This window comes from Macaca thibetana, chromosome 3 (assembly GCF_024542745.1).
Source record: "Macaca thibetana thibetana isolate TM-01 chromosome 3, ASM2454274v1, whole genome shotgun sequence".
Taxonomy (NCBI): domain Eukaryota; kingdom Metazoa; phylum Chordata; class Mammalia; order Primates; family Cercopithecidae; genus Macaca; species Macaca thibetana.
In genome coordinates this window covers 147,215,959-147,234,611 of record NC_065580.1, presented here as the reverse complement: position 1 = coordinate 147,234,611, position 18,653 = coordinate 147,215,959, and the positions used below count along the sequence as shown (strand labels likewise).

At 56.8% G+C, this 18,653-nt stretch overlaps 3 protein-coding genes across 20 annotated transcripts in view; 2 read left to right on the top strand and 1 right to left on the bottom strand.

Annotated features, from left to right (window-relative positions):
* MAD1L1 (mitotic arrest deficient 1 like 1) overlaps positions 1 to 16,880 on the top strand; it is a 423,851-nt gene extending 406,971 nt beyond the window's left edge. For 11 of the 12 annotated variants that reach the window (XM_050784233.1, XM_050784234.1, XM_050784232.1 and 8 more), the window contains one exon: positions 16,468 to 16,880. In XM_050784233.1, coding sequence (XP_050640190.1) covers positions 16,468 to 16,626 — 159 coding nt within the window. In that variant the 3' untranslated portion in view covers positions 16,627 to 16,880. Of the gene's footprint in view, positions 1 to 2,545; positions 2,570 to 16,467 lie in introns of those variants that run through there. The other variant, XM_050784236.1, reaches the window with a different exon arrangement.
* The window catches only part of NUDT1 (nudix hydrolase 1), a 1,171,653-nt gene that overhangs the window by 430,271 nt on the left and 722,729 nt on the right, over positions 1 to 18,653 (bottom strand). The gene's annotated exons all lie outside the window — the stretch shown is intronic.
* Positions 1 to 18,653, top strand: part of PSMG3 (proteasome assembly chaperone 3) — a 585,180-nt gene that overhangs the window by 301,044 nt on the left and 265,483 nt on the right. The window contains exon 1 of one of the 6 annotated variants that reach the window (XM_050784298.1): positions 8,471 to 8,474. The exons of the other annotated variants lie outside the window; for them this stretch is intronic. The gene's annotated coding sequence lies outside the window, so the exon portion shown is untranslated. Of the gene's footprint in view, positions 1 to 8,470; positions 8,475 to 18,653 lie in introns of those variants that run through there. 6 annotated transcript variants of the gene reach the window in all.

Here is an 18,653-nt window from a genome sequence, read left to right as displayed (position 1 = left end):
GGGACTACAGGCGCCCGCCACCTCGCCCGGCTAGTTTTTGTTTTTGTATTTTTTAGTAGAGACGGGGTTTCACCATGTTAGCCAGGATGGTCTTGATCTCCTGACCTCGTGATCCGCCCGTCTCGGCCTCCCAAAGTGCTGGGATTACAGGCTTGAGCCACCGCACCTGGCCCACACGCACATTTATCAGTTAAGTTTGCTATCTTATGGGCACTGTTTGTGGCGCTCCGAAACAATTAAAATGGTGATATCAAAGATCACAGATGACAGACTACCATAACAGATATATTAATAATGAGAAAGTTGGATATATATGTGACACAGACATGAAGCAAATTCATGCTTTTGGAAAAATAGTGCTGAAAGACTTGCCAGACACAGACTTTAAACATGTGAAAAATGCGGCATCTGTAAAGCACAGTAAAGCAGCGTGGGAAGAAGCGAGGTGTGGCCACCTGAACGCAGGGTGAATTGGCTTCTGTGAGTGTGCCCTATCTGCTTTACGTTACTGTTAATCTACTATGTCTTCAAGTTAAAATGTACTTCTTAAAAGCAGGATATAGCTGAGCGTGAAATCTGACAATCTCTGCCTTTTTACTAGGGTGTTTAGGCCATTTACGTTTAACTTGATTACTACTTTGATTAGATAAGTTTATCATCTTGTTACTTGTTTTCTGTCTGTCCTGTCTGTCCTTTTGTTCCTTTTTCTTCCCTCTTTTTCTGCCTTTCTTGGAGTTCCTGTGTCTCCTTTTTTGATTTGTTAACTGTATTTCTGACAGGTTGTGTTAGGATTTAGGGTGTAGATCTTTTAACTTAACACACTTATCCTTAAATGATGCAACACCACCTTACGTGTAGTGTGAGAACCTGACAGTCACGTACTTCCAGTCTTCTCCTTCCTGCCTTAGTCCTCTGCTTGTAATATGTTTTATTTATGCACATGATAAACCCCACAATACTTTGTTTTTGTTTCTGGTTAGTCAGTTATCTTTGAAAGATATGTAAATAAAAAAATAGTTGTAAATGTTGTGTATGTCTGCACATGCAGCTCCCACCCCTCATTCATGGAAGGAGTAGGGGTGTTCTTCCTTCTTCTTGTGTAGGCCCATGATTGTTTTTATTTTTATTTATTTTTTGAGACAGAGTCCCCCTCTGTCGCCCCAGGCTGGAGTGCAGTGGCGCGATCTTGGCTCACTGCAACCTCCACCTCCCGGGTTAAAGCGATTCTCCTGCCTCAGCCTCTCAAGTAGCTGTAATTACAGGATGTGCCACCACGCCTGGCCAATTTTTGTATTTTTAGTAGAAACAGGGTTTCACCATGTTGACAAGGCTGGTCTTGAACTCCTGACCTCAGGTGATCCACCCGCCTTGGCCTCCCACAGTGCTGGGATTACAGGCGTGAGCCACCGCGCCCGGCCTGCTATGTAAGCCCCTGTTTGCATCCTCATTTTCCTTCTGTCTGAAGAGCTTTGTTTAATATTCTTGCAGTGTGAATCAGCTGCTTTTGGATATTTTAATTGCACACCTGAAGAAGTCTTTATTTGGGAGGAGATATTTCCACTGGGTGGAGAATTCTGGGCTGTTTTTTGTCCCTCTGTACTTTACAGAGGTGATCTCACTGTCTTCTTAATTCCAGTGTTTCCTCCAAGAAGTCTGCTGTCATCCTTGTCGTCGTTCCTCTGTAGGTCAATTGTCTTTTCTTCCTTTGACTGCTTTTAAGATTTCATCTGTACTACTGGTTTTGAGCAGTTTGATTATGATGTACTTTGATGTCGTTTTTCCCTTTTTTTTTTTTTTTTTTTTTTTTTTTTTTTTTTGGTGGTGGTTGGGGTTCTTTGAACTTCTCAGATCTCTCAGTTTACACTTTTCCACACATTTCAGAAAAATGAGGCCATTACTTTTTCAAGACTCTTTCCCTGTGCCCACCATTAGTGACCAGTCCTTGAATAACATTGCTGCAGAACTCAGTGGCTTGTGGCTTCTGAGGTCAAGAGTCCAAGTGTGGCTGAGCTGGCTGTCTGCTCAGGGATCTCCCCAGCCACAGTCCTCTTGGCTCTGCTGGGGAAGGTCCCACATCCAGGTGCACCCATGTGGCTGTCAGAAGGATTCTGTTTCTCATCTGTGGTTGGGCTGCCGGGCTTGGTTCCTACGGCAGCTCCTTGCCACATAGGCAGCTCACCCACAGCAGCTGGCATGTCAGAGCTCCAAGAACCAGGGTGGGAGCCACAGAAGTCACGGCTGCCGTGGCACAATTGCAGAGGGGACAGCCAGCACTTGCGCCACACTTTCCATCAGCTGTAAGTCACACGGAACGGCTGGTGCTACTGCGGGTGATGCCTGGAGGTGGGGCCATTTCAGAAGTGCCACCAGCCCACCTCCGGGACTCCCGCCCCATGTGCGTCAGGCCACGTGACGTCGCCCCACAGCCCACACCCAGTGTGCTGCTGCTTTATATTTATCTGTTTTTTCCTTGTTGTTTGTATGCGCTTTCCTTTCTTTTTCTCATCGGTTTCATCTCAGACGGTTTCCGTGGTTGTATCTGCAGGTTCACTGATCTTGCTTCCACGATATCTGACCTGGCGTGGATCCGTCCCCCACCCTTGTTGTCTTCATCCTTAGAAGGTCAATTTGGCTCTTTTTGGTCGCTTTTATGTCTGTCCTTAGCTTTTTGGGCATATGGAGCAAAGTTACAGTGACTTAAATGTGATCTGCCGCTTCTGACGTCAGGTCAGCCCTAGGTTGGTTTCACTCGGCTGATTTTCTCTTTGTTGGGTGCTGCGAGGGTGTGTGTGCGTGTGTGTGTGCACGTGCCTGTGCATGCACGTGCGCATGTGTGTTCCTGTAAATATTCGTGAGCTCTGTTCGGAGACACAGTTCAGGTACTTGGAAACAGCCTGGTCCTCTGGGTCTTGGTTCAGGAAGTGTGAGGTGGGCGCAGGGCAGCATCCGTCTGTCTGGGGCTCACACCTCCCCTTGCTGAGGGGTGCCCATCTCAGTGCTGTGCCCCGGAGCCGCCTAGCTCGCAGGCTTTCCCGCAAGGCTGCTGGAGACAGGCGCTGCTTCAGCCCGGTGTGAGCTTCAGGTGCCGTTTTCTGGTTTTTTCTCTCTGATGCTCCAGGTTTTCTCAGCCTCTCACTGAGCACTCCACAGAACTCAGCCCTCTCTGTGCCCCGGCTCCAGCTCCAGCTCCAGCCCTGTCCTTCAACTCAGGTCCCCGAGGCCCTGCCTGGGCCATGATCAGTCTCCCCGGGCTCACCCCGTCTCTCAGGGCCCGCCACCCTTCCTGAATGAAAACTGTTGTTTCACATTTTATGCCTCATATTCTGGCTGTTTCAGATGGCAGGTGCATCTGTCCGTGTGGCTCTGTCTCGGCCAGACGCTGCCAGCAGGGAAAATAGACATTTTGTCTCCATTTTACATTCAGGAAACTTCAGCTCAGAGACAAACTGATGGGCCCCGGGGCCCATAGCAGATAAGAGGGGCAGCCTTCCAGGAGGGCGGGCCTGCATCTCCAGCCCTCCCCACACCACATCCCCAGTATCACATTGCCCTAAGCCTGGCACTCCTCGAAACATCACCCCCAGCGGCGTAGGCCTTGCCTGGGCGGGAGGTGAGAAGGCGCAGAGGCCACTGATGTCCTCTCCTCTCCTCCTCATTCGGCTACAGCTGGAAGGGGTGGTGCTGTCTAGCCTGGGCTCAGGAGAGGAGGACCCCACACCCAGGCTGGGCTCAGGAGGGGAGGAGCCCACACCCAGGTGGGGCCCAGGGAGCCACTGGGCGCCGGCAGTGCTGCAGCTCCTCCCTCCTCACCCGCGTGCCTGAGCTGAGCACCCGTCCCGCCTGCCCGCCGTGTGCCCTCTTCCCTTAACCTTCACTGTGCTCTGTGCTCCTGCTGCCCTCGGGGCCAGTCCCTGTCTTTTAACCCACACTCAGCCCCCTCTCCCTCCTTCTCTATCCCCGCCACCTCCTCTAACTCATCCCTGTGGCCTCCATGCCCTTCTACGGCCCTTGTAGCCCCCTGTGGCAGATGCCACTCACAGCAGGGGCTGCGCAGGCCACCCCACCCTGCGCTGGCGCCCCACTCCCTCCACTGCCCTCCGGCTGCGGCTGCAGGAGCAGCTGTGTGTGGCTCTAAAGCAGAGCGCCTGTGTGCGAGGGGGAGCTGTATAAATAGAATAATAATAATAATAATTGTTGGTTTGGGATTTTTCTGCGACTGCTGGGGTGCCTGGCCTTGCCCGCCCCGCCAGTCACTCTTGAAGGAAAGGTCACCCTCGCGGGGAAGATAAACCCCAATAACGCTGGTATAATTAGCACAGGCAGTATTTAGATGCTTTCCTCGGTACAATTAGGCAGGAATAATTGGCTGAGCTATTTTCCCCGTGCCGGACACGCTTTTTGCCAGCTTCCGTTCTTTGGAACTTCATGCTGGGACATTTGTTCTCGGCGTTCTGTCCAAGCTGTCCTGACCCAGTTGCCGCCAGGCCCTGGGCGCGGTGCTCGCGTGGCAGCATCTGCGAGGCCTCCTTTGGGCCCGGCTTCATCGCCTCCCGAGGGGCACCGTAGGGACGGGGGTGCAGAGAGATTTGGGAGCTGAGGGCCACACAGCAGGGTGTCCAGGGTCAAACCTGGACCTCCGGACCAGGAGCTCTGAGGAGCTGAGCTGGGCTGGGCCAGGGGCCAGGGGACATGTGCAGGGTGGGGCTGGGCCGGTCATGGGCATCCATGAGGGAGTGAGGCCGTGAGCAGGGGAGTCAGGCATGGGCTAGAACAAGTCCTGTGGCCAGCCTGGAGGAGGAGTCCCTCGGCGGAGGTAACAGACCAGAGACGGGAAGCTTGCTGTCTCCCTCCTGAGAGCAGAGACAAGCCAGGCAGTGACTATCAGGACGCAGTGGTGGCTGCTGCTCTGCAGTCACCCTCGGGCCATGGATGTGCAGCAGGCACAGACTCCTGTGCAGAGCCCCGCTGTGACGTGTGAGGCTGCCAGGGGTCCTCGGTATCCCGGTCTAACGTTGTGTAGACCACGGTAGCACCAGCCACTTTCATGCTGCACCCGGCAGGCTCAGCACAGTCGACGTTATCACTCCCGACCTGTGGGATACAGATCACTGCCGCCAAGTCATGAAACCGGGGCGGGACCACGCTGACCTCTAACCCCGGAGCGGGGACTGCGCTGACCTCTAACCCCGGGGTGGGGACCTGTAACCCCGGGGCATGGACCGCGCTGACCTCTAACCCCGGGGCGGGGACCGCACTGACCTCTAACCCCAGGGCCGGGACCGCGCTGACCTCTTACCCAGGGGCGGGGACTGCGCTGACCTCTAACCCTGGGGCCAGGACCACACTGACCTCTAACCCTGGGGCGGGGACTGTGCTGACCTCTAACCCCGGGGCCGGGACCGTGCTGACCTCTAACCCCGGGGCCAGGACCGCGCTGACCTCTAACCCCGGGGCGAGGACTGTGCTGACCTCTAACCCCGGGGCGGGGACCTGTAACCCTGGGGCGTGGACCGCGCTGACCTCTAACCCTGGGGCGGGGACCACGCTGACCTCTAACCCCGGGGCCGGGACCGTGCTTACCTCTAACCCGGGGGCGGGGACCGCGCTGACCTCTAACCCCGGGGCGGGGACCGTGCTGACCTCTAACCCCGGGGCGGGGACCTGTAACCCCGGGGCGTGGACCACACTGACCTCTAACCCCGGGGCGGGGACCTGTAACCCCGGGGCGTGGACCACACTGACCTCTAACCCCGGGGCCGGGACCGCGCTGACCTCTAACCCGGGGGCGGGGACCACACTGACCTCTAACCCCGGGGCCGGGACCGCGCTGACCTCTAACCCGGGGGCGGGGACCGTGCTGACCTCTAACCCCGGGGCCGGGACCGTGCTGACCTCTAACCCGGGGGCGGGGACCGTGCTGACCTCTAACCCCGGGGCGGGGACCTCTAACCCCGGGGCGGGGACCTGTAACCCCGGGGCGTGGACCACACTGACCTCTAACCCCGGGGCGGGGACCTGTAACCCCGGGGCATGGACCACACTGACCTCTAACCCCGGGGCCGGGACCGCGCTGACCTCTAACCCGGGGGCGGGGACCGCGCTGACCTCTAACCCCGGGGCCGGGACCGTGCTGACCTCTAACCCCCAGCAGCACCTGCAGGGGTAAGGGCACACATTACCCAGGTCTATCACCTCTGGACCCTGACGCTGTGGTCCAAGGCCTTCAGCCCCTGAGACTCTTTAGGGGAGCGAGGGCAGCCCTGGCCGTGGAGGCTCATGCAGAGCCGTGTGCACAGTGAGACTGCCCAGTACTGTTCACAGGCGCTCAGATGGGCACCGCAAAGACCCGTGGACAGACAGAGCTGTGCCCCACCTGGGATTTGCACAAGCCCAACCTGGGTGCCCTGGCCACTGGGTGCCGAGGGGCGTGGGCCTGTGTCTCACACCTCAGCAGCAGCCCTGTGGTGGCCTCAGTAGGCTCTGCTGTGGCCACCTGACCAGTGCCACCCAACCCCCACCAGCTGGCTGAGCTCGCGCTGTGACCCACGCCCGGTGTCTGTGGTGCCACCAGCCAAGATGCCAGCCATGACGCCAGCGTGGCACCCCAGGACATCTGGGGCAGGTGGGCAGGCAGCATCGGCCTCAGCAGCCCACGGGGGGGCTTCCCACAGAGTGTCCGGAGATGCTCCAGGCAGACGGGCAGACAGGGGCCCAGGCAAGACGCCCGAGGGTTGCAGGCCAGGTGGGTAAGGATTGGTGCTTGCGTGTGTCCATAGTGCTCATCGGCCTGTCTCAAAGCTATTCCGCCCTTGCAGATATAACTTAGATATACTTTTTTCCTAATTACAAATATGCAGCATATAGAAAAATCTGGAAAATGCAGAGAACCATGAGTCACTTTCCATGCCAACACTCCAAGTTAACCGCCGTTAGCATTTTGATGATTTTCTAAGGGTCCTTTTGCACTGTGTGTGGGTGTGTGTGTCGTGTCGCAGTGTGAACTTGCAGGGTTTCTCACCCCTGAAGTTCAAGGCTGACTCTCAGTGGACGCAGCTGAGTCTTCTCCCCGGCTCGCCCCATGTGTGCATGAAAGTGCCTGGGATGCGTCAGATTCTCAACTTGAGAAGCCCAGAGCGTCTTTTGAAGCTGAAAACACTTTGATTTCCTTACAGCCTCAAGACAAAAAAAATCTCTCCTTGCCTGGCTTTGAGAGCAGGTGTCTTCTACAAGCAAGGTTCACAGGGACCTGCGGCTGCCCTGGCAGAGGCCAACCAGGCATGTCCATCTCCTCTCCCGCGGGTCCTGGTGGGGGAGCCTCTGTGGGAAGCCTGGGGGCTGCGGGGCCTGGCAGACAACCAGTCCCGCTTCAGTGAGGTGGGGATGAGGCCGGGAGCAGCTCATTTTCCAGTAGAGGCCATCCGGTGGTGCCAGGGCACGGGGCAGCCGCCGTCCTCGTGGCCTGGGGTCATGTGGGCACAGGGTTTCCTCATCCCACTGTGCTCAGCGTCTCCCCCGAGCCCGGTGATTTTACGCACCTGACTTGGTTAGTCTTCTCGGCCGTGCCCAGTTTGCAGACTGGGCTCAGAGAGGCGTTTCCATGTGCCCAGGGTCACGCAGCTTCCTGGTGGCCAAGCCGAGGTTAGAAGCTAGGTCTGGTGGGTGTGAAAGCCCCCGATGCCGGCAGCTCTGCCCCGAGGCCCACACAAGCAGGTGGAGTAAGAGGGGAGGCGTTGGGGCCAGCAGTGCTCAAGTCAGGATGGAGCCGTTTATCTGGAAGGTCTGTCGAGGGCGTGTGGTGGCGGCTGGGAGGTGGTGGCAGGCTGACTGCCTGCTGTTTGCCTGCAGTGTCTATGCCCAGGAGAGGGAGCAGCCCCGGGTCAGGACCCAGCTGCAGGGTACCCCATCCTTATGGACCTTGCTTCCTGCCCTCCCTCCCCTGACAAATGGGCCCCCAGCATAACTTCCCCCGAGGGCTCCTGTCCTCTCCCCACACACAGCCCTGCTCGGGAGCGGAGCTTGCAGCACCAAGGACAGGAGGACTGGGCTTCAGGGAAGCAGGCGCCTGGAGCTGTGTCCAGTTAGGCGCATGGCGCTTGTAGATCTGACCATGGAATGTTCATGCGTCCCCTGGCCCAGCAGCTGCAGCTTCTCATCTGGAACAAGGGGGTGCTTCTCCCAGGAAGGCCAGTGGGAGCAGGGATGTGTCTAAGAATGCCTGGGTGCTCTGTCCTCACGATGAACCCTGATGCCACAGCCCCAGCCTCTGTGTCCTCATGATGAACCCTGATGCCACAGCCCCAGCCTCTCTGTCCTCACGATGGCCCCTGATGCCACAGCCTTGGCCTCTGTGTCCTCACGATGGCCCCTGATGCCACAGTGGCCTCTGTGCCCAGGCCAGTCTCCAGCCCAGTGAGGTCTGTCCTGGGAAAAGAGAGAAGCAAGACAGATGTCGGCCTTGCCCTGTGGGGCCGGGGCACAGGCAGCAATCCCACTCGGGGTTAAGACACTGCAGTCACCCCTCTGGGTTCTGTGCACTGGCCCCTCCAGGAGCCGGGGTCCCCCGTGGCCGTGGCGTCCCGGGAGAGATAGGCAGGGAGACGCTGGCACCCTGTCGTGTAGCTTGTCCTTTTATCTGCTTCACAGGCTCTTTCACTGTGCAATTTCCTAAAGTTTTGGTGAGGCCCATTTATCCATTTTAATTTTATTCTATGGATCGTGCTTTGGTGTTGAGTCTCAGAGCTCTGCCTCATCCACATCCTGAAGATTTCTTTTTTAAAATAATTATGTGTTTTACACGTAAGTTCATGATACAGTTTGAGTTAAATTTTATATGAGGTGTGAGGTTTCAGTCAAAAAGAATTTTTTTTAACTACGTATGTCCAGCTGCTCTGGCACCAGCTGTAGCAAAGACAAGACTGTTCTTCCTCCACTGAAGCGCCTTTGTGACTCTTTTGTGACTTTTCTGTATCAATTAATAGGATCATTTGTTGTTTGCTCTTTAACCTGTTGATAGAGCAGATTACGTTGATTTTTCAAATACCAAACTAGCCGTGTACACCTAAACTAAGTCCCACGTGGTCATGGTATAATATTCTTTGTTAGAAAGTGGCCTGGACGTGTCTGTGGGTCTGTTTCAGGTTCCTCTGTTCTGTTCCACTGGTCTCCACATCTCCCCTCCAGCGCTGCCCCAGCCGTGTCTGTCTGACGTAGGAGCCGTGTAACGCTGTGCTGTAGCTGTACAGTTCTCAACATCAGGAAGGGCAGTTCCTCCACTCTTCTTTTTCGGAATTGCTTTCTGTATAAATTTTAGAATAATCTTATATATCTCTACCAAAAAACAAAAAAAAAATCATGCTGGCCAGGCATGGTGGCTCATGCCTATAATCCCAACACTTGGGGAAGCCAAGACAGGAGGATTGCCTGAGCCCAGGAGTTCGAGACCAGCCTGGGCAATATAGGGAGACCCCATCTCTACAAAAAACAGCCATGAGTGATGGTGCGCACCTGTAGTTCCAGCTACTTGGGACATTGAGGCAGGAAGATTGCTTGAGGCTGCAGTGAGCCAAGACCGCACCACTGCACTGCAGCCTGGGTGACAATAAGACCCTGTTTCAAAAATATATATTTATACTGAGGTTTAGATAGCAATTACATTAAAACCAAAGATCAAGTTTGGAAACATTGATGTATTTACTATGTTGAGTCTTCCAGTTCATAAACATTGTATCTATTTATGCAAACATTCTTTTGATTCCTTTCATCAGTATTTCCTGACTTTCTGCAGACACGGTGCAAGTTTTTGTTAGATTTATACCCAAGTATGTAAGATGTTCTGTAAATGGTATTGCCTTTTAATTTTGCTTTTCACTGGTTTGCAATTGCTTTATAGAAATGTGGTTGATTTTTGCATGTTCATCTTATTTCCTGCAACCTTCGTGAACTCACTTAGTGTTTGAGTTTTCTGCAGATTGCTCAGGGTTTTCTATGTGGGCCGTCACGTCATTTGCGAGTAGGGACAGTTCGTTTCTTTTCCAGTCCCTGCACTGCTGTTTTCCTTTTCTTACCTTCATGCCCTGGTGTGAGGGGCTCCTGTGCTGGGTTGAGGATGAGTCGGGTAAGCCAGCTCCCCGCTGACCGAACAAGGGAAGGCAGCCAGGCTCTTCCGCGAAGCAGTGTGAGCTGAGGGTTCTTCCTGGAGGACTTTGCCTTGATTCCTGCTTTGCAAGAGTTCCCTTCAGGAATGGAGATTAAATGTTGTCAAATGCTTTGTGTCAACGGGATCATAGCATTGTTTTTCTTTAGCCTGTTGATAGGGCAGATAACATTGATTGATTTTCAAATTTGAACTAGCCTTTGTTTTACACCTCGACTGAATCTTACTTGGTCAGGGTGTGATACTCTTTTTTGTATATTACTGGATTCCATTTGTTAGTATTTGTTGAGTATTTTTGCATCCAAGTTCACGAGAGACTCATTTTTCTGCGTGTGTGCGCACTATCCTTGTTGGTTTCAGTACAAGGTTAATAGTGGAAAGGTGTTTCCCTGTCTTTTGTTAACTGAAAAGGGATTGTGTAAAATTGGTATTAATTCATATTTAATGTTCAGTAAAACTGTCCAGTGAAACCATCTGGGACTGGAGATTCTGAGTAGCATTTTAATTACAACAAACTTGATTTATTTAATGGTTATAGGACTACCGAGGCTGTCTATTTTATCTTGGCACGTTTTAGTAGTCTGTGGTTCTCCAGGAATCCGTCCAGTTCTTTATGAGCATCAAATTTCGTTGTCATATTTTTTATTGTTATTTTAATAGCTTCTGGATCTATTATAATACTTCCATTTCATTTCTGATATTGGTCATTTCACTCTTTTTAATCTTTGGCAGTTTTGCTAGGGGTTTATCAATTTTACTGTTGTTGGTCTTTTTAAAAAAATTTTGAGACAGGGTCTCACTCTGTTGCCCAGGCTGGAGTGCAGTGGTGTGATCACAGCTCACTACAGCCTCAAACTCCTAGGCCCAAGTGATCCCGAATAGCTGGGGCTACAGGTGCATGCCACCACACCTGGCTGATTGATTGTAGAGATGGGATCTCACTGTGTTGTCCAGGCTGTTCTCAAACTCCAGGGCTCAAGCAGTCCTCTCACCTTGGCCTCCCAAAGTGCAAAGATTACAGGCATAAGCCCCTGCTCCTGGCCGGCCTTATTGCTATTTTTTAAAGAACCAGTTTTTGGTTTTAAGAACTGTCTTTTGTTTTCCCGTTCATTCCTACTTTTATTTCCTTCTCCTGCTTCAGGCTTGTTTTGGCCTTCGTTTCTTAAAGTAGGAATTTAGAGAATTGATTTGAGATCTTTCTTCTTTTCTGATAGAGGCATTGAGTGCTGTCAGTTTCCCTCTAAGCACTGCCTTGGGTGCATCCGGCAAATTTTATTATGCTGTATTCTTGTTTCCATTCTGTTCTTTTTTATTTCCTTCGAGGCATCCCATTTGAGTCGTGGATTACTTCGAAGTGTGCTGTTTAATTTCCAGGCACTTACCCAGTTTTCCTGTTTTCGCTGACTGGTTTCTGGTTTTGATGTCCACTGGTGTGGCCTCCACCTCTTCATGCCACCCCACAGATGAACAGGATTCACATAACTTCCCAGTATCTCAAAGTAGCATCGTTTCCATTTCCTGCATGTTTTCTCATTTTAATGCATTATTTCAGCTTTGCTTGTTTGAGCCAGGACTCAGGGCTTCTTTCATTCCGTCTCTAGCTTCCTCCCCTCGAGTTTCCCTGTTCATGGAGTTGCTCTTGGACCCTCAGCCGCAGGGAGTCTTGCTCTCGACAGGAATCCTGCACACCTCCCCCTTGGCCTCCGAGCCCCACCACATCCTGCGGTTGGTGGTGTGTGGAGAGAGGCGCTGTCTCTGCTCTCCAAGTGCCTCGTCAGCCCGCACTCCTCCCTCACTCCGTGTCTGTTGTCCGTGCCCCCTGGGACACCACGGGGCTCAGCTCCGGGGATGGTAGGACCAGCGCTTAGTAAGGCCCCGCAGCCCCGGTCACTGTATGAGCACTGCACAGAGACCTGCTCACGTGGCAGAGCTGGAATGGAGGCCGGGCATGCACTTCCCGGCCCACGTGTTCCACAGACAAGCTGCAGAGGCCCCCGACCCTCCAGGGCAGGCCCGCTCTGCTTCCAGAGGGGCAGGTGAGCCCCAGGCCAGGCCAGTCAGGGTCTGGGCTGGAGTGCAGTGGCCACAATGGACACTGAGAGTGTCTTCATTAAGAGTGAGTGTCTCAGTCTCCCCCAGGGCACCCGCCAGCCACACGGCCGCTGTATGTGCCGACTAGACAGGTGGCAGCTCGGGCCGGCCAGACAGAAGGGAGAGGAAGCCACAGCCAGCAAGCAGGCCGCCCCATAAATATTTCCAGCCACAGCCAACGTGTCTCACTGGCAATTTGCTTTTTAAAAAATTGCGCTCTAATTTTAAGTGAGCAGCCCCTAATTACAGTGATTTACGAGGTACCTGGGGACTGTGTGATATTTGAACATGGCAGAGGGCTGAGCAGAGATGGATGGGCCGGGTGCCACTCATTCAGCAGGTCCTGCTAATGCCAGAGTGCCGCTGAGGGTGTCAGACTGAGGCGGCCCCTCCCAATGCAGCCGGGTACGCTGGGGGAAACAGAGTCAGAGGTGGGGCGGCCCCTCCCAGTGCAGCCGGGTATGCTGGGGGAAACGGAGTCAGTGAGGCGGCCCCTCCCAGTGCAGACCGGGTACGCTGGGGGAAACAGAGTCAGTGGGGCAGCCCCTCCCAATGCAGACGGGGTACTCTGGGGGAAACGGAGTCAGAGGTGGGGCAGCCCCTCCTAGTGCAGACCGGGTACACTGGGGGAAACGGAGTCAGAGGTGGGGCGGCCCCTCCCAGTGCAGACCGGGTACACTGGGGGAAACAGAGTCAGTGAGGCGGCCTCTCCCAATGCAGACCAGGTACGCTGGGGGAAACGGAGTCAGAGGTGGGGCGGCCTCTCCCAATGCAGACCGGGTACGCTGGGGGAAACGGAGTCAGAGTTGGGGCGGCCCCTCCCAGTGCAGACCGGGTACACTGGGGGAAACAGAGTCATTGAGGCGGCCCCTCCCAATGCAGACCAGGTACGCTGGGGGAAACGGAGTCAGAGGTGGGGCGGCCCCTCCCAGTGCAGACCGGGTACGCTGGGGGAAACGGAGTCAGAGGTGGGGCGGCCCCTCCCAGTGCAGACCGGGTACACTGGGGGAAACAGAGTCATTGAGGCGGCCCCTCCCAGTGCAGACCGGGTACGCTGGGGGAAACGGAGTCAGAGGCGGGGCGGCCCCTCCCAGTGCAGACCGGGTACACTGGGGGAAACAGAGTCAGTGGGGTGGCCCCTCCCAATGCAGACCAGGTACGCTGGGGAAAACGGAGTCAGTGGGACGGCCCCTCCCAATGCGGCCGGGTACGCTGGGGGAAACGGAGTCAGAGGTGGGCTGCAGGGCGGTTTGACTTGTTCGCGGGGGGCTGGTGTTTTGCAAACACTGGGTCTGCCTTTGTGTGGGGCTTGAGCTAGGAGAGTAGTACTGGTCACTCCTGCCTGTCCCCGTCCACCCCCGCCCTAACCTGGAGGGCAGTACGGAATCTTAGGGCATCATTCTTCCAGAGCCACTTGAGGCCAGCAGAGAGGAGGTGCTGTAGGAGCCGTGGGTGGGCGACCTGGCCTACCATTGGGAGCAGTTGTCTCGCTGACACTGGCAGGGTGCACCTGTTTCAAATAAAGAATGATCAGAACTCATGCTTGTAATCCTCACCTCGTGGGAAACTGAGGCAGGAGGCTCACATCAAGACAGGAGTTTGAGACAAGCCTGGGCAACAAAGCTGAAGTCTGTCTCTAAAAAAAAATTTAAAAATTAGCCAGGTGTGATGGCACATGCCTGTAATTCCAGCTGCTCAGGAGGCTGAGGGGGGCGGTCACTTGAGCCCAGGAGTTCGAGGCTGCAGTGAACCATGATCATGCCACTGCACTCCAGCCTGGATGACAGTGAGACTTGTCTCTAAAAAATATATATATTTTTAGAAAAGAACGGCCAGGCTCCCAAAGCCTGCCAGCCTCTGAGGGCCAGGGAAGGTGGGTGCCTGGAGAACAGCTGTTCTTTGGTCCAGCCTGGCCGGAGTCTGTACCTCAGTGCTGCAGGCCCAGCCAGGTTGCCAGCCCCGGGTTGGGAGGAGGGCGAAGGTGCCGGCTAAGGAGATTTCTTCCCACACTGCCTCCCACCCCTGCCCGGCAGCTGCAGGAGAATCAGCCCCTCTGACATTTAGGGGGAGAAATTCAGAATCAAGAGCAGAAGGCAGAAATGAAAGGATTTTCTCAGTAAAAGGTCAGAGTGGTTTCTCTTGTTTTTGTTTAAAAATGGTTTGTGTTGAACTATGACAAGGCCAAATGTATTAAGGCAGCAGGAACAGGGGGAGGGCGGGGGACGGCTCCTGAGAAACAGGAGGTACAGGAACAGGCCAGGCAGCAAGGTGGAGCAGGGGGCGGCGCCACCATCAGGGCCGGGCCCAGCTCAGGTCCCGGTGGACAGGGAGCTGCCAGGACGAAGCTGGGTGCAGCCAGGCCGCCCTGTGGCTCCTGGGGAGGGTTCCCAGAGGGCTGCCTGCCAGAGGAGTGCTTTACAAGAGTTTCCTGAGCTCTGATGCACACACATGCGGCTCACCCTCAAGTCTACCGTTCCGTTCTTCCCGGCACATCCAGTGTGCAGCCGCTACCACAGTCTAACCGTGGCGCCTTTCCACCGGCCCTGAGCCCCGATGTGCCCCTCCAGGACATCCCCTAGGCGTGGAGTTGTGCCGACTCGTCTTTGTGTCTGGCTGGGCATGTTTTGGGGGTTTACCCGCGTGGCAGCATGTCTCAGAGTTCAGCTGTATGAAGCAGTGTTGACGGGTAAACCCGGTTTTCTCTCTCCGACGGTTGAGGGCTGGTTCCACTTCCCATCTGTTAGGGATGGGATCGTGTTGCCGGGAACATCAGCGCTCAGTCCGACTCCCTGGCTGGGCACGCGGGCACGTGCTGGGCCCATGGACTCTGCGTTCAGCTCTTTGAGGAGCCGCCAGCTGTTTGCAGGGGCCGCCCCACACACGCCCCCACCAGCCACGCGGAGGGTCGGATTCCCCTCCACCCAGCAGCTTGTGCTGTTTGCTCTCTGTGGCCGTCGGCATGAGGCGGGTCCGTGTCTCGCTCAGTGCGGTTCACATGTCCCCGGTGCCCGGCATCCTGGCATGAGCTCGTTGGCCGTGTGTGGCTCTTCTCTGGAAAGATGTTCAAGGGCCCCTTAGTTGGGCCCTGTCCTCTTTATGGTGGAGTTGTGGGAGTTCGGGCATATTCTGGGTTCGGGACTTTTCAGGGACGTGGTTTGAGAGGGAGCTTTCTGGTGGGCTGGGTTTGTGTCCTGCCTGACCTGGGGCTGTGTGGGACACCTGCCAGCCCTGTGGACAGTCGGGGCCTGGGTGCCCACTGGGGCAGAACCAGCCAGCAGGCACCTGGGCAGATTTGGGCATCAGCAAGAAGTCGTTCCTGGTGAGAGCTGTCTGGAGACCGAGCACCCTGGCTTGGGAAGCAGGGGTCTCCCCGTATTTGGGAGTGTGTGTGTCACAGGTGTGTCCCCTCCCACCTGCGGCATCTCTGCTGTGGTCTCCAGAGTGGGAAGTGGGTCCATGCCAGAGCCCTCTGCCCTGTGCTGACCGGGGTGGGGCTGGCTCTCGGGGGCAGCTGGGGAGGGAGAGAGATGACCGAGTCCCTGCTCAGAAGGGCCTCTGTCCACTCCCCACAGCCCAGGATGGTGGCACAGCAGCTCACTCAGACCTGCTGCGTGACCTGAACCCTGTAGGTCCTGCCCTGTGTCCCCTGGCACCTGCCATGCTGTCTGGAAGCTCCTGGTCACCAGGCCATCTCCTCCTTGCCCGTTCTCCAGTTACAGGAGGCTGCCCTCTGGGCTGCAGAACTCACAGAGCCAGACCCCGCCTGGCCCCAGCAGCCCCTCACAAGTGGGGAAACCTAGGTTGTGGGGCCCCAGGCAGTCTGGAAGGCATTGTGGGACTTGCCCAGGGCGTGGGGTCCTCCAGCCTCAGTGGAGAGTGGCACTGGGGCCAGTCACAGGTGCGTAGACAGGTGCTGGAGCCCCCCAGGCGGAGGAGGAAGGGGCGAGGCAGCAGCGCCTTGGGTGGGCACACCCCGCAATGCCTGGGACCCCCAGCTGCCTGTGCACATGACAGTGTAGACGACAGAGACCCTGCCCTGGGTTAATTCAGTCCCTTTAGGTGACCTGGAATAAGGCCTGGCAGGGTTAAGGACACATCTACCCCTGTCCAGGTCCTCAGGCCAAGGGAAGCCCCCATGGCTGGAGGGGCTGTGTAGGGAGGGAGGGGAGAGGGAGAGAGGGCTGCCAGGCTGACCGCTGTCCTGTCTCTTACCTGCCCCACAGGCCACCAGCCCCTCGGGCTCCAAGATGCAGCTGCTGGAGACGGAGTTCTCGCACACCGTGGGCGAGCTCATCGAGGTGCACCTGCGACGCCAGGACAGCATCCCCGCCTTCCTCAGCTCGCTCACCCTCGAGCTCTTCAGCCGCCAGACCGTGGCCTAGCCTGCAGCCGCTCCGCTCAGCCGGACCTGCGGGTCCCCTGCCCCGCCAGCCACAGGCTGGGTGCACGTCCTGCCTCTCCAGCCCCGCAGCAGCGGTATGACTGACAGACACGCCGAGACCTACGTCAGACTTCTGCTGGGGCGGCCAGCACCCTCCCCACGTGCAGACACTGTGTGTCCCAGAGCCTGGTGTGCGGGCATCGGCTGCCAGCCCAGGTTCCTCACCTTGTGAAATAAAGTCTTCTCCCCCAGACAGTCCACCCACCCTGTGTGTCTGTGGCCCAGCCCTAGCAGGGTGGGAGGGAGGAGCGGAAGGACCTCTGTCAGCACACCACCAGCCGTAGCCCAGCGTTGCGGGGGTCAGGCATCTCCACTCAGGGAATGCACAGCCAGCACACAGGTGGCAGCTGGGACCAAGGGTGGCCGGGGTGCCCTCCCCACCACCATGGGCTGAGGCCCCTCCGCTTAGCAGCTTCCAGCTCTCGAGGCCAGGCCCCAGCTCCGGGGCTTCCCTTTGCTGATGGAACCCGGACGGAGGCACAGGGGTTGGGGGGACTGTCTTCACAGATAAGGGCGCATCGAGGGGAGACTGCCCTCTGTGCCCGTCACTCCAGGGCCAAGGGAGGGCCTGGACCCGGCTGGCAGCACCAAAGCCAGGGGCGTGTGGTGACTCCACCCCACAGGGCAGATGGAGCACCTGGCCCTCGAGGCTGGAGAGCGAGTCCCCTCCACTCGGCTCGGCAGCCCCGGCCTTAGAGGTGCAGGTGCCGCTGTCTGAGCCTAGCAGAGGGGAGCCGGTGCAGCCAGGGGAATGGCCTCGCTGCAGAGACGCCGCTGCTGAGACGAGGGAGACCTGAGGCAGGGGCCAGGGGAGGAAGGACCGGGGAGGGTGGCCCCTGCCTCCTGCCTGCGAACTGGGGGCCAGGGCCATGCCCAGGGCTGCCGCCTCCACCCAGACTCCTCCAGGGCGAGGCAGCTCCAGCTCTGCCATCCCCGCCTCACCCCCTACTTTCCACTCCCAGCACCCCCCGCCCACCATTAGAACACTCCACCAGCTCCACAAACCCCACTCCCGGCACCCCCCACCCACCATTAGAACACTCCACCTCCACAGACCCCACTCCCACCATTAGAACACTCCTCCAGCCTCCACAGACCCCACTCCCGGCACCCTCGCCCCCATTAGAACACCACCATCCCAGCACCCCCCGCCCACCATTAGAACACTCCACCATCTCCACAAACCCCACTCCCGGCACCCCCCACCCACAGTTAGAGCACTCCACCAGGCTCTGCAAACCCTTCATGAAAGCCCTTTTCCTCCAGGTCTCGGGGAAAGTTGGGGGGACTGTCCTCTAAGTGGCCCACTGGGAGAGATGGGTGTGCCCTGCAGCCTTGAGACAGGAAGCCCCTGATTCCTCCTGCATGTCCTCTCCCAACCCCCCAACGTCACCGTTCAGTGTTGGCTTCTGTTCCTGGGCACAAAGGGTTTGATGGAGGGGTCCTCGGAGGCCCGTGGGGTTCAGCTGCACGAGGCTTTGTGCGGGACGCAGGCTGTGCAGACAAGAGGAGAAGTGAGACGTTTCCATGTCAGGCAAAGGCTGTTCTGCCCTGGCTCGGCCCCTAGACACATGTGCCTCAGACAGACACAGCCCCGCCAGAGCTGGGCAGCCACTGGCTCTCACACTGAAACCGGGAGCTCCAGACTGCCCGGCCCCATCGCAGCCCTGGGGCTGCCGCCGCCCCACGTCTCAGCTGAGCACACCGGGGCCCACGCAAGATGCTGCTCCCACGGCCACAGATGATCAGAACGGGGGCCCTGGTCTAGCCTTTGGGCTGTCCTCCGCCAATACCCCCCAGGCCAATCCCAGGGTCCTGGCACCCCAGCCCCCACCACCCTGCTTTCCCCATCACCATTCCTGCCAAGCCACAGCCTGAGCGCCGAGGTGCCTGTTCCCACCCACCCTTTCACCGCCAGCAGCCCCGGTGACGGCCCCCCCGACACACTCATGGAGCTGGGGCTTCCGG